This window comes from Channa argus, chromosome 13, assembly GCF_033026475.1.
Source record: "Channa argus isolate prfri chromosome 13, Channa argus male v1.0, whole genome shotgun sequence".
NCBI classification, from domain to species: Eukaryota; Metazoa; Chordata; class Actinopteri; order Anabantiformes; family Channidae; genus Channa; species Channa argus.
Window position 1 is genome coordinate 5,390,660 of NC_090209.1, and position 15,400 is coordinate 5,406,059.

The 15,400-nt window shown below is 44.2% G+C and overlaps 1 protein-coding gene across 3 annotated transcripts in view; it reads right to left on the bottom strand.

Moving 5' to 3' along the window:
• Window positions 1-14,885, bottom strand: part of plxna2 (plexin A2) — a 164,068-nt gene extending 149,183 nt beyond the window's left edge. Inside the window, exons 1-2 of one of the 3 annotated variants that reach the window (XM_067526104.1) lie at window positions 13,782-14,385; window positions 13,587-13,661 (exon numbers count right to left, since the gene is read on the bottom strand). Coding sequence is in view for 1 of the 3 variants with exons in the window: in XM_067526102.1 (XP_067382203.1) it covers window positions 14,818-14,824 (7 nt within the window). In the remaining 2 variants the exon portion in view is untranslated. Of the gene's footprint in view, window positions 1-13,586; window positions 13,662-13,781; window positions 14,386-14,817 lie in introns of those variants that run through there. The other 2 variants (XM_067526102.1, XM_067526103.1) reach the window with 2 other exon arrangements.
• Between the last annotated feature and the right edge of the window lie 515 nt (window positions 14,886-15,400).

The window sequence follows — 15,400 nt, forward strand, 5'->3', positions numbered from 1 at the left end:
ATCACAGCCACAACTCCAGAAGCTGGCATGTTACATCCACTATTATCTGGAGAACCTTCACACGGCCTGGACGGTGGGGAGGTAGGCCGGACAAAGAGGGAAAAAGAGAAGCAGAGGCATGTAGGGTGAAGGACGTGAATAGAAATCTAGAGAGTACTATTATTTTGGTCTAAATGTACAGTATATCTACTCATTGTGTTATTTCATCCAGAATAATTGTGTAAGAGATTTTTTTTGGGGGGGGTGGGGATGATGAGAATCCTGTCAATCTCGCGGCCTGTAATCACACACTGGCTGTGAGGATGAGGCTACTCTGGGCCGGCTAACGCCCAGGCACTGGAGGCGCAGCTGGGAACACACTCCTCCGTCAAAAAGATAGTAGAAGATCAGCATGAAGTGATTTGTGGCTTAAAAGGGAAAAGTTACACAAGTGAGGGCGATACACATATCTGTGATGTAGCTCTGAATAGTGTGAATGAGACCTGTGATGTAATGCACACATGCAGCTGAACCCTTGCAGAGCCAGCCGTAGTTCTACCCAGGCTAAAATCAATGGTCTGTCAATGCAATTAACAAGACCCCCCCCACCACCCAGGTCCCAGGGCAGTCAGCTGGGAGCACCCATGGCACCGGCTATAATGCTTTTCAGTCTAGTAACAAATCAGGCACTGGTCATTAGTTCATCGCAGCTCTCATTGGATTGATTGATGATCAAATTTGGAAATATGGCTCTTAACATGTCTACGACTTGCTACACCAGTCCAAGCTCCAGTGCAAGTCCTACTGCACTTGCAATCCCTTTTACAGGAGGAAGGAAACGTTCACTTATTGTATACAAGACCTGCTGTAACCCCAAGCATAGCGGCACCTGCTTATGAAATACACACAGCTGTCTGAGGCCTATTAAGGCCTGTTTTCAGGCCCTTTCTGCTGAGGCACATATAACAGATGCATTATCAGACATTCGCAAACGGTTCAGCCTCTCCCTCTACCAGCCCGTCTTTCTCTCTACCTTCAGGCCCCTCTAATTTCATCAGAGGTGATAAAACCCCACAAAATCAAGTCTGTGGCTAGTTACTTAGCCCAATCTCCCTTTGGATGAGAGGCAATAACAGCATGTGGTGAGGAAATTGGGTGCTTACTCACACAGAAAGATACATGCCCAGCAAGCAGAATGCACAGTTTTCTGTGAAGGCTCTGTGGACGACCCACCACAAAAGAGAACAATGGTTTTCATCTCTCCCTGTGTATATAGTTATTCTACAGGCAGTGAGGGGTTGAATAGAATCCACATGTGCCCCAATCGAGGCAGAATTCGAAGCAGCTGACAGATTGCATTCCACTAGCAAATGTACATTTCAAAAATAAATGAATAAATTCCATGGGTTTACTGATCAGAGAAGTGAGATACAGTATGTAATCAGCTACAGGAAAATATAGGATGAAACTGTGTTTAACCTCAAAAAAGGTCCAAGCATGGCCGAGACTGGTTTGGCTGTACTGGTTTAAGTCTAGTCAAGAGATTTTATTAAAACTGCTGCCACAGACCACAGCTCAGAAAAGCTTACACTACATTTGTATGCAGGTCCAACTAAGACTTGCAATGAATATGAATAATAAAACAGTAGCGAGTGCTGCAGTAAGCATTAGCTCAGCCTTGCACATGCTTGGTTAGAAAAACTCCACTTGATGGTCTTTGGAGTGTGGCAGCTGTTGCCAGGCCATGCCAGGACAGGACAGAATGGGATGGGACAGAGCTCGGAGAGCAAGCTGGCTGAATGAATGACTGACTTGCTGGATCAGTGCTGAAACGTACACGCATGCCTTCCGGCCAGTTCCGTGTGAACCCCGTACAGGATGCACTGCTGACTTGGATATGGTGGAAAATCAGCACTGGCTGGTTTCCTGTGAGCCAGTGTACTGAGGGCTGACCCGGCATATAACCACAACATGCACCCTTCTCACAATCATTAGTGATTTCCTAAGTTTTTGAAAGACAGTTATAAGCATTGCCAGATATGGTTTCTTAAATCGCAACTGTGCTGTAAAGGACTAAATTAAAACACTACGCAACTACAAAAGAGTTTGACAATGGTGCCGTGAATGACCTACACCGTTTCTATTAGAGTTTTGAAACTGGGCAAAAATATAAAAAGACTAGTGTTCACTGCACTGACATACAGCATGTGCCCAGAGTACAAAACACCATGAAGCACATTTATTACACATGTGGCACAACTGCTTCCTTCCCTGCTTAAAGCAGAATGGGTGAGCAGTGGGGAGGTGGGATGTGGAAGGCAGGAATGTCACGGTGACCTAGAAGGGCTACAATGAAAAAAAAAAAAACCCAAAAAACAAACACCATTTCGGATGAGTAATAGCAGCGCATGGCATCATTTGCTATTGCTGTGAAGTTTGAGTACTGCACTGTATAGTACGCAAGAGATAAAGACAGCATATCTGTGATGAAGCATAAAGGACAGCGAAGGATCACGTAAGGATGAGGTCCAACAATCATTATGGTCAAAGTCACAGGGACAGAGAGGATAAGGGAAACAGCCTCTATCAATGTCCTGGCATTATATTTTCAGGCTTTAAGCAGCAAAGCAATACAGAAAAACCTTGGACACCACAGACTATTACTTGCCAGGTATGCTTTTAGTTTTTTGCTCTCACCTCACTTCCCCTCTCCTTCCTTCCTATCCTCCAGTTATTACACCTGCAGTAACTCAGGACTAGGGCTCTGCCCTTTTTAGTGAACCAGGGAAAGTCAAGCAGCCTAAAATGAGATAAAGCTGACCGAGGCAACCGCAGTGCAGCACACATGTAGGATACTTATGCTATACAAGATTCCTGGCTGTCAGAGCCGCTCTGAATCTGTCAGAACTATATGAAGAGCTACTACAGCCGTCTACTACATCAGTGAACCTGGGAATAAGCGCTTCACGCTCATTTTCACAGGCCAGAGGCGTGTGGATCTGTCCCCAGCTCTGCTGTAGATGTAACAAGCAGATATAGTCAGACCATTTATATTCTTCAGATAGACACTGGAGAGCATCTTTTATACGTGGCCATTGAGCCTCATACTGTCCATCACAATTTGTGTTGTATCACATCTTGATAGAGTCGCCCAGCCAGCCGAGAGGCTTGACTCTTTGGAGAGCATGTCACTGATGTAATAACATACAAATGTGTGTGCATAAGTAGATCTTCAGGGTGGGAAAACATTGACATTTGGAGCAGGAATTGTCCAAATTCAGCTGTAGTGTGAATTGAAATACAATTACTACAACAAATCATGTACAATGTTGGGCAAGAGAAATGCATTTATAAAGGCTTAGTTATAACCGCTCTCCAGTGGAGTATCCTGCATCGCCTTAGTCACCACATCACATTTACAAGTGCTGCCGCAATCTTCCTCTGAAGCTGAATGCAGCAGTTGCACTCTGAGCATTAAGTTTGATCAAAGACTAATCTCTGCTAGTAAGATGATTAAAATTAGCATCTGTTTCATTGTTAAGGAAGTCAAGCAGCTTGGCTGCAGATCCCAGAGTGCAAAAGAGAGAGAGACAAAAAGACACACACAAAAAAAAAGAAGTGAAAGAAAAAGCAATAAAGAAGGGAGGGAGGGATGGAGCAATATTGGGAGAATAAAGAAAGCAATAAAGAACAGAGCAATAATAACTGAAAATAAATCAAAGGAAAATAGCATTCCCATGCTTGGTCAGTATGTCTGATGCCAGACACAGGCGATTTGAATTCCTCTGTGGAAGCTTTTACCTCGCATTAACTTTTTCCTCAGACCGCACACATAGATGATGAAGCTGAGGAAAGGACACTGTGGCTTGAATGCTTTAAAAGCAATCATGCTAGGCCACGGGTTTAGTCAAGCAGTAAAATGAAGCTTCAGCAAGCCAGCCAGCTGCGGTCCGTGCAGTTGAGAGATGTAAGTGAAACCTCCCGATGATAAGCAATGCCATGGCAGAGGATATGATGAAATTGATGCCCACGTTAGAGTCAGCATAAACATAGCCGTGGGCATTCTGAGTGTTTCCTTCTATCACCGCATTCTGTCATTTCTCAGCTGGGGGATATGAGAGCTAAATATTGTTTGGGGTACTTTGCAGTCGCTCTTTTAGCCAAGCAAAATAGTCCTGCTGCTCCTGCTCCGCATAAACGGCATCAACAGGAGGCGAGACATATAATCATACTTCAGCAAAAAAAACCAAAAAAAAAAACAGCAATAACAGGAAAGAGAAGAACGATAAAAATCAACTATTTGCTATCCTTGAGAAAATGTAACGACGGGGGGAAAAAAAGCCCCGTTCAGCATTTCATCAGTAACATAAATGGGAGCAGCTGGGGCAGACTAACATGCTGAAGTGGGCTAATTAGGACACTTGGTCGGTTGGTTCAGTGCTGTTTTAGTCTGGCTGGGACTGAGTAGAAGTCAGTATCCCATTAGTCCGGTCTGATAGATTTTCAAAAACACCAACTGTAGGTCAACATTAAGTCTATCCTGCACGTCCTGTGAGATTACTGAAGCAGGGCTGGTTAGTCGGCTGTTCCAAAGCCTTGTGTTCTCTTTAACTAACCCCGTGCAAACACTAACATTTAGTTATGCCTCGGCCTGGCACCCAGCACAGTGCCCTTGACTTCTACAAAAACAGTTCTGCCTTCCTGTTCCGTCCCTCCCTTTCAGCTTCCTCTCCACTTCCTGTCTGACTCAGTGTTAAAAGTAACAAGGCCAGACTTTTTTTCCTCTGTTGTGCACCTGAGGCTGGGCATGCTGTATTTCAGTGAATTGTTACAGGCACCCCTCTGAGTGCTACTATGAGTGACCCTTGACCTCGATCGGCCGTGGCCAGGGTACAGGCCAGTGGGAGCAATGAGCCAATTTGTCCTTTGCATTCCCAAATATCTACATCAAGGTTGGTCATATATATACAATTTGTTCATTCTTATCTGAATCCGAAAATCTGTCTCTTGTTACACATGAGATGAATTATCAATGGTAGCGTTTCCCTGAAGTGATGAGAAAGGTTGTGGATGACACCACTCAGTTTGGCTCAGTGCTTCACTTAAATCAAGTCACACACACTTTGCAGATATCGCAGATATTCAGCAGGTATTTGCTTTCCATATTATTTGCTATTAACAAAACTATTTATCGCCAGACGTTACACACAGCTTAGATATCACATAACGAGAGAAACAGATTCCCTTGGTAGGTCTGGTACTATTGAACTAACAATGTAACAATGGCTCAATGCCGGAACATCAGTCTGGGTGTCATTCTGTCTACAGCTTTAGTCTCATTCCTTTGCTTTCCTTTGTCTTTGCGTCGATCGGTTGCGTCAGAGAGAAGGGTAGAAAGGGGGGGGGGTTGCTTAGCTTGACACAGAGCTACCATACATGTTCAGCGCCTGAGGGAGTCAGACAGGCCGAGACGCCACATTTCAGCATAAGCTGTGGAAACTACTACTGCATAGTATGACACAAACTTAGCTTTAGCAAAACAACCAAAGGCAAGGTGTCTTTTATTAGCACTGTCAGTGTCCGCGTACAAAGGATCGGTTAAGAGTGTACATTTTGGTAACAATAAGTGTGTATACACGCGCACCTACATGAGTAGAAATGTGCAGTTTGGAGCCACTTAACAATGACAGATTGCTCGCCTGCTGTTCCCTGTTACAAAACTTTATCAACTCTTATTTTTCTAATTTTTTTTCCTAAGGATGCACAGCAGGCAGCGGACTGAGGGTAGTACTGTAGGTGAAAGCGAAAATGTCCTGACATTTCCAACAATCTAAGCCACATGCCAGTCCTCTCGGGCATCTCTCCACCCAGCTCCGAAGAGGAGAGGAGACAGCAGGGAAGAGTGTGGACACGAAGGAGGTGCAACTGCACGCTGTCTTAAAAAATAAAAATAAAAAAATAAAAACGAAGCCATTTACCGAACTGTAAGAAAAGACTAACGAAAATGAACGCTTCGTTTTGCTGATCAAACCTTCCTCTTCGGTGAAAGAACACAAATATTAATTAAGAGACCCGCAAAGGCAAACAGTTTATATTCAACACTACTTTCATAAAAGTAATGCCTGAAACATTGGGTGTGCTTTGTAATAAAATGCAAATTCCCCTCACCTCTTCACCCCTGTCAGGTTGAACATGTTCTCTGCAAAATGCGGAGGGGGGGAGCTAACGGCAGCAAAGGCAATGAGCCTTGTGTAAAGTATTTAAGAGTAAACGTTGTACATACAAGCTCAGAAAGGCCTTGTTTCTCTGGGTCTGCCTGCTGGATGAATGAGAACGTAAAGGTGTGTCTGTTCTAACCAAGGCTGCAGTGGCAGTAACAACTCAAATGTTCTTTGTGAGCCTTCTGTGTAGATGAGCTAGTTGACAGCAGTAGCTTCCATAGTGTAAATCCCTAACTGTTGCAGATTAAGACATGAAAGGATGCTCATTTATTGCTTTCAAGTGCAAACTTGCCCAAGTGCTGGGCCTTTTCTCACTCTCTCCACTCACTCCCCTGTTTCTCTTCTGCTACCTCTCCCTCCCTTAGGCAGGCAAATGCAACACTGCAGTCATATTTAATCAACATCTTAATGGACAACACAGGGATTTCAAGTCCTCTGCTGCAAAAAGGCTCAGCTGTCACACTCAGAACAATTGTCTTAGATACCACAATTCATTCTACTTTAACACCACAGAAAAGACAATGCTTCTGACCTACATTGCCACTGATGTGTGAAGATGTAGCGATTGTTGTTCATGTGCTTTGCATGCCATGATAACGCACCACGTCACTTGCTTTGCGTTAATTATTTTCTTTGAGCCTAGTGCAGGTTACATGAAGATGCTGCTGTCCCGTTTCACATTTCACTGGTCGTGACGGAGGCAGAGTAATGTGTCTGTCTGGGCGAGCTCCCACTATTCAACTGAGTACATGCAGTGTTTCCCTTTGATAGCAAGGGGCACTAGGAAGTAAAGAGTAATGAAACAACATCTGACTTCCTCTATGATAGATTCATCTTGATAAAGTTTGCCTGGCAGAAAACAAATATCAGTCATTCAGCAGACATGTTGTTACACTGTAGTTCAATTTAGTTTGTGCAGTCTGTGTGTTTACAATGGTCATGTTTTTGATAATATTTGATAAGACGGGCTTTCAGACGTGTACTTAGGGGGAAAAGTATCCCAGGGCTCCCATACATTCCACAAAGCTCTGTGTTTATCATGCAAAGCTATAATCTCAAAGGTCGAGCTAAGGTCAAAATCAGCAACACGGGGAATTACATTCATAAAGTGTTGATTAGCCAGGAAAGCTACACCACCTCAGCACTTTCCATAAACCTGGACACTTTAAACCACCTCGGGCCAAAGTAAAGAGTCTGCATTTGCAGGTCCAGCGGCAATAGCTTTAGTGTTTTTTCACAACAGATCCAAGATCAGGCATCTCCAGTGCCATCCCCACCTAACCAAGCATTCAGTTAAAAGAAATATGGTTATACACTCTGGCAAGCAGCAGCCCGCTCATTCGGTACAACTGTTTGCCTTTACCCTGCTATCAACACTGTAGTGAAATAACATGTCACAGTGGTCCACATTCTAGGTTTTGAAGTTGTGGTACTTTGGAAGTCTTTCATCATCTATTTAGTCCAATTTATCTTGGTTTGCAGTGGAAAAAGTTGATCAAGAAGTGTGTGTGTGTGTATGTGTGTGTGTGTGTGTGTTTGTGAAATAGGGAACCAAGACGGAGAAAAAAGGGTGAGGGCTTTTCCAGACACGGTTTTCTCTTTGCTATCTCTCTCAGGAATTAATTTGGAAGGCCTAATTTCCCACTTTCCTTTTCTTTTCGTCTCTTTTTAAAAAAAAAAAACGACTTAAGGCTCCTGCCTCGAACTGGGCGGAGCTATCCACCCAGATAAGGCCAAGCCCCACTTCAAAACCGTAGCAATGAAGCAAATATACAGTAGGTGCAGGTATCTACATGTCACCAAGCCTTGAGGCACAACATGCGAGCAAGTGGTGTGTTGTTTGCAACCCCACAGAAGAAAAATTCAACAGCGAGATTAAGGTTCATGTAAATATAGTGACCTGCTGGCATGAACTATTCTTGGGCCAAAGCAAAAAGCTAGTAGAATCGGTTTCGAATGGAAATCACACAATGTTTTAAAAAAGCAAAGAGAAGCGATGGGCACAATAGGTCCTTTTAAACTGAAAGTGGTCCTACTTGTAATCAGGCTGAAGTGCACATAGTAGAGTGATAAAGCTGCCGTTGGCCGGGCTCCTCCGTGGCACATGAGCAGACTAGACATGCAATGTCTTCACCCCTTTTCCTGCAGTAACCATGGCGACCGTGGCAGGCAGGGGCATCCTCATCACCAGGGGGCAGTGTGGACAGTGCAGAATGTTGTTGCCCTCACTGCCTTCCCAGGTGCACACACGCACACACGCAAAAACTCAACAAACGGCAAAGACACACGTGTCATGCAGTCAAACAAATACAATTTAAACTGGACACAAACACATGTACCCAAGGACGAATTAAACATAAACACTGTCATCTGTTCAAGCCAGCTGCACCTTGGCGTCCAACACAAGCACCCCCCCCCCCCCCCCCCCCCCACCCACCCCACCCCTCTCCCTTTGTTGCACATTTATTGTGAAGTGTCCACCAAACAAAAACGCACATACTCCCATCACACCAGCTAATTGATTATTGATGGTGCCAGGCTTGAAGAGACTCATATTCAAATGCATGTGAAAAGAGAAACCGGTAGAGACAATGACTTCAGTGCCTTTCACTAAAATGAAGTAAGTCAAGACATTTGTATGGAAAGCTGGAGGTCTTTCTCCTCCTTTCTCTTTTTGTTGTTGTTGCTTTGATAAGCTGCTCAGGCTGCACTGGGCAGCTCTGGGAGCAGGTTGTGGCCTAGGCGGTGTTGGTAGTATTCTGAAAACAAGCTGCCGGCTGACAGTGCTTGGAGGGGGAAATAAAATCCAGCCGTGTCTCGCTGAGGGTGACAGTCTGACTTCCAACCAGTGTTAAGATCAGTGACAGACACACAGCCGGACTTGTTATTCTATGGGTCCCTGTGCCAGGATTGCTGCCCTTATCACTGGCATCGGGTAATTTTGTTACACGTGGTAAAATATAGGATGCATTCTGACAGCAGAGATCAGATAAAGAGAGAGAAGGAGAGGGGAATGTGGAGAAGGGTCTGAATGCCTAAACAGGCTGTTGTGTGAGGGAGAGAGACTGATGATTGTGGCAGGAAGATTGAAGCACTAAAGAAAGGCAGAGCCTAGGGATCCTGTCCCATGGAAATGTGTCATGAAGGCAGTTCCATTAACATCTTAATAAAGGCTTCCCAGGCCCCGGAGAGCCCTCATGAGCAGACCGCCTTCCTCCTCTCACATAGGGGCCCAAAGCCGCTCTTGCAGCATGTCAACCAGAGAACATTTAAGTTCTGCCAGTTTCACATTGTGAGGGTGTTAGGCTTCCCAAAGGAGTAGCCTAAATGCCTACCCACAAACATGCTCCACTAAATTCCTTTATTCCCCTTTCCCTCTAGTTTCATTTACTGTCCATTTCTCCATCTGTTGGATTTAGCGTCTCTACAAAAGGCTTTGTTTCAGCACACTGGCAAGCCTTTGGGACAGCAGAGTGCACACTGGGGTTTATTGCTAACTTGATGCCATCAATGGAGAGAGCAGGATCTGGACTGGCCGTGGCTGCGCCTGGTAGAAAGATGACTGTTAGCCATTCCCCATCAGTCCTCTGAAGAGACTCGCTGGAGCCTGTCTAGGGGCTGCGGACACACACACAGCTTTCCTGCAAAAAAAAAACAACCAAAAAAAAAAAAAAAACAGCCGGCATCCTGACAGAGATGTGGAAACGGACTCTTTTAACAGGCCTCTCGTAGGAAAAAGTCCCAGCACGACAAACACTGCAGCAGAAAAAGTGTTTTTTGTTTTTTTTTCTTTCAAGTACTCACAGCTTTGAAAAAAAAAAAAAGTATAGTCTCACTGTGTATCGTGAAAAATGAAATGCAAAGGAGTGGCATTGATTTTTGCACTCTGTGTTGCTCATACTGGGCAAGCTGCTACTTAACAATGTAGTGGCCTGTAGTCATCAATTTAAAATGGTTTCAACGATTCAATAAGTCACTGAAGGCTACACGCACAGCTACTCAAGATGATGAAAATGGCTACAGCAGCATGACTAGACCATTAAATATAGCTCTGTGGTGTTTTCTAACATCTGCTCTTGTGTGGGAATTAAAAAAGCCTGATGCTGCATCTTAAGATCTATAGTATCTATATAATTATAATATCACGGGAATATGTTTATAAGATAATATGTAACACTGAATTTTACTACATATGGTTCAGAGCAGAGAGATACTGTAGATTGAGCACTGAAATGCTTCAGAACAACATTTTACTCAATGTATTCTAATGCTGGCACAGTTTGTTAGCCAGCTGTTCTTGGAGAAAGTGCCAGTAAATGAAAAATCATCTACTTCTCTGTGAAAGAGATCTAACACTCATTTGTGTAACAGGGAGAGTCTGGAAATCAATTTGCAGTTGCTATCACGTCGTAACACTGCGGAAACTATCCGATGTCAGCTCCTAATTTTAGCCTGATACCTGTCTGCATCAGTATCAGAATCAATGCAATAAAGTTACACCAGATGCTGTGAGACATACTTCCTCCATCCCCATGCTTCTAATCAACATATCAGAGTACTGCCTCTACAACCAACAACGGCTTAAATGAATGTGTGTCGGGATAATGGCTGCCCACAGAGACCGACTCTCCTGCTGAATCTGTTACCTGAACCGTCAAAGAAGAGAGTGGAAAAACTCTTGTTGTTTACAAGTGACCAGAGAAGAGACTGCAAGCGCAGTGGAGCCTGCTGCGTGGATAAAGAGAGAGAGAGAGAGAGAGGCTGTTGTGATCTTCTGCTTTTCACTGGTGCCAAGACACTTCCCAGACTAAATGTTCTCCCTGGCTGCATTCCACTTGATCAATGTCACCACAGATCCCGATCTCCCTTATGTCGATGCTCACGCGTACATGCTCACCATAAACCTTGATTCCAGACACAAACATTCACATAACAAGGCTGACTGAGTGGAGCGTGTGTGTGGGTCAAGGAGATTGAGATCTCTGTTGTGACAGCTGGACAGTTGAGAGGTTCAGATAAACAGCCCACAGTGAAGGAAGACAGGGGGCCGATTGCATTAAAACAAACACTCACTCACTATTTGCACACTGCAACCGATAGAAAAGGGAGGACGTATATCTGTGGGAGAATGAGTCAGTGAAGTCACAAGAGCACTATTATCTGCATGTGTTTGCATGTTTGCATGTTTGTGTGCAAGTAAAAGACAGTTGGGATGGCGGGGGTTACTGTCGGGGAGGGGGGTCGGGGGGGTGGGGGGGTTTCGTTCAGAATACACAGCCGTTGAGTGCTTTTGCAGTATTCACTCATTAAGAAATAGGTCAAGGATTCTGCCTGCATGCGTAGCGACTTGTCAAATTCTCTCAAGCTAAACTGTGGTGAGTCTGGCTGCCTTGAGGGGGAATCTAAAGAGGAGCAAGCAGTGCGCTGTGTAAAACGCTGGTGGTGACACAGCACACAGGAAAGCGGTAAACTCATTCAGCAGCAAGTCATGCAGTTAAAATATTAGACGGTGTTGCCTCGATGCTGTAAGCGGAAAGCGAAGAACGGAGAGGTGGTTGATTGCTCGCACTGTGGCCCCACAATTAACTCAGCAACCCGCGTTTAATCTTTTTTGTTGTTCATCAACAGAGGACGCTCTTGAGCCACGTGCGCCAATCAGCAGAGGTTGTCGCAGACGCAGCCTTACTTAATCCGCATGGTACACTGGAGGATCAATTTCTCGGAGCTACACGAGGTTTCACGGCGTTATCCGTGCACAAAAATACCCAATCGGAAAGTGACGATTAAATGTTTGCAGTGAAAACAAGATCTTGCACCATCTTGACCAAAATAAATGTAATAAACCGTCTACTCATGGTGTACAAACACCACTATTAATGAATGCAAGAGTTGAATTTTTCCATGGAACACGGCACAGTTCTCAGCACACACTAGCATCAACAACAGCTTCATGAAAAAGCAATGACTTGCAGGACTGTCCACAGAAAGAGGGATTTTCTTTATGATCTTCTATTCAAAGAAAGCCAGCAGACATAACCCTGAGCCCTATATGCTGTACGGCCTAAGTTCAAAATGTGTTTGACCTAACACAACGATCTAAAACAGTCAAACAACAGATGCTATGAAGCCAAGCGGTCAGACTGATTGCTCAGTGGTAGCAGCCCACTATCAGTGAATGTTTTGTTTTTCATTAGTTTGGAGTTAATTAGGTGAATATAATCAGCATGTGATAATCAAACCAGTGCTGAGCGCTGGTTTGTTCTTCCAAAGGCAGTAATTCCCACCCTTGTGGCTTCTACGGGGTCAAACTGCTGTTTCACTTTGAGATGGATATTAAAATAATGATGTGAGTGGGTCACACTTGAAATGCACAAAAGGCGTGATTTCATCAAGAAGGAGCATGGTTTGATTGCACGGGCAGAGGGATTAATATGCTACCCATCAGCCATGGCAGATGCAAGTTATTTTCATGCAAATGTAAGGCAATTTTCTACTTAAGACAACATTTATTTTCTTTAGAGTCACTGTCACGGGTGCTTGCTGCAACGCTGACACACTGACAGAAAATGAAGATTTGTAGGTGCATCTGCTGAATTGGACAGATGAGGACTTGAGTGGATATGGAATCATAAAGTGATACCAGTTGGCTTCCATAATTAGGATTGGTGAGTTTTTGTTTTTTTTTTTTGCTGCAATTTGTCCTTGTTGTTTAACCATTGGAGAACAAATCCACTAATCTGACAGACTATGTATTGAATTTAAAGAAACTGGATTGGTGACCTCATCAGTCTATTTTAGTGAACATAAAAAGGAACGAAGGCATTGAACAGTCTGACAATCAGCTCCAAAAAGGCTCAGTTGTTGTGGTGACACACTGGTCCGTGTCTGTACAGTGTCACATGCAGCCTAAAGTAGAAATGAAGGCTGCATCTATCTATCTGTCTATCTAGCTAATATCACAATCAAGGTCAGCAAACAAATCCCAATCTTCATAAGGTTTTGCAATGCCTGCAAAAATAACTGTACAACTGTGCTGGTCAAGTTAACTTCATTAAATACTGAAGAACAAGACCTTGCTAACACAAACCAGAAGCATCCCATCAACTTGAACGAGGAAAACTGTACGTACGATCCCTGCGGAAATGGTTGTAACTCAATTACACTGGTCTTATTGGGGGGGGGGCAGCTAAATCCTAATGAATGAGATTGGCGCATAAATGGTAGTAATGTAAAGGATGCGGAGCAACACCTGTGCTGAACATATACAGTACTTCCAATGCACCGATGCCGGCGCCGTTGTTGGAAACCGTCTATTTTATGGTCCCACACCATCATTCAGTTAGGTGTCAAAGTGTGCGACGATGAAATAGTGAAACAGGTTGCTACCTTAGAAGAGCCCGCAGTCCAAAACGAGAAGCGCCTTTCTCCAGTCGTCTCTCCGCAGTGTCGGATATTAGCCCTCTATGGAACAATGTGGCTGTTTTGGTTTGTTGCGCATATGGCAATCATGCAGGATTTATCATAATAATTCCACAGTGAAAAGCAGATTCAGGGTAAACGGCCGTGTTGCTCGTCACTCACCTCTTCAATTGCACTGGATCTCCCGGTTCCCCTGTACCCTCCAGCGAGGGTGCTGTCTTCTGGGCTTTAACTGATGCGCTACACTCACATCCACAGCAAAATAAAAAAATAAAAAAATAATGCTCTGAGCCAAATGCTCTGTCTGGAGTCTCCGTTTGCGAGGGGGCTTCGATTAATTTAGCACTTCTTCCAGTTCCTTACATGTATGTGTCAACGTGTTGTGTCTTGAACCCTGTTCGGCGGCGCCATTCATTCAAAAAGCTTCGTTACCGCGGGCGGCTGGAGATTCAGTGCGTAAACTTGGCGGCGGAGCCTTCAGCTTCTGAACTGACCTGCCGGTGTTGGTTTAACGGACCGTGGCATTAAAACGGCACATTCCTTCAGTTCGGGAGTCAACGTCCTCCAGACTGCTCGGCAGCACGTTACCTGCAAGCTGTGGCCGGGCTTGCCATCGTCCGCCGGGGTGATTTCGCAGCGTCGCTTCAGACCCGCAGCGCGGCTTTCTCACAGAGCTCTGCCGGCCTGACACAGATGAGCGGCTCCATCAATGTACAGTAGTGTGTGAACGCTGCTGCCAGTGGCACGCTGCGCGTTTAAACCCAGCCCCCTCACACTCCGGCTCATTATGGTGTTAACTGTTTCCGCCCAGAGAAACGCACCAGTAATTGGCATAAATGGATTAGAATGGATATAATTTAGGAATTCAAAGTTAAAACATCAGGGCTGTAACACGCACGATTATTGTACACAATGTGTTTTAAAGATATTACTACATCAACTCAACAAGTCAACGACAATTTCCCCCATCTGCCAAATACGCACATCCAACAATAGATGGTTATTCTGTAATTATTCGAAGTTTCTAAAATGCTAAGAATAATTGGCTACAGTTTAGAGAACTCTCTGCAGAACGAGTGCTATTATATAGAGATTTCATTTTTCTAACTATCAGTCCCTTAAGAAATCTTCTTAGCCGACTACTTTGATTAAATATTAATAATGAAGCATCACGTTTATCAAAAGAGAGAATTCTTACCCATCATATAGTTTTGTCTGCGCAGCCCACACCGGACCCTGTCAGTGAGTCTCCTATCCAACTGTTTCTGTAAGAACACTGCCATCTATAGACCAAACTGTGAACCTGCTTCTGCTCACATTCATCCCTCACACTCTCTCTCTCTCTCTCTCTCTCTCTCTCTCTCGATATTTTACTTTTTTCTTTTTTCTTTTAGCTTTATACTTTTTTTCCCTCCCCCTTCAGTCTCTCTCTGGCTCAGAGATGTGTTTTCTGCACCACTCACCAGTGAAAATTAATGGCTAAAAAAATTTTTTTTAGAAACCTCAGTTTTGGATAAAATCATCCCTGACAACATTCAAGTCCTCAAATTCTTGAAGTTGTCCCTGAAATGTAGCATGTAGCATCATGGCACGGTCCTCTGCAGCTCATGGATCTAGATAATTGAAAGTATTGTGGCTGTGCATGTAAGTCACTTTGGGTAGAAACAGTCATTAGGTGTTGCTATGCCTGTTTCTTGCTTATTTCTACTGGAAATTGTAAAAAAAAAAACTGAAAAACCTGGAAATTGTAGTCATTTCAATGTAAAGACTCCCTCAAGAAG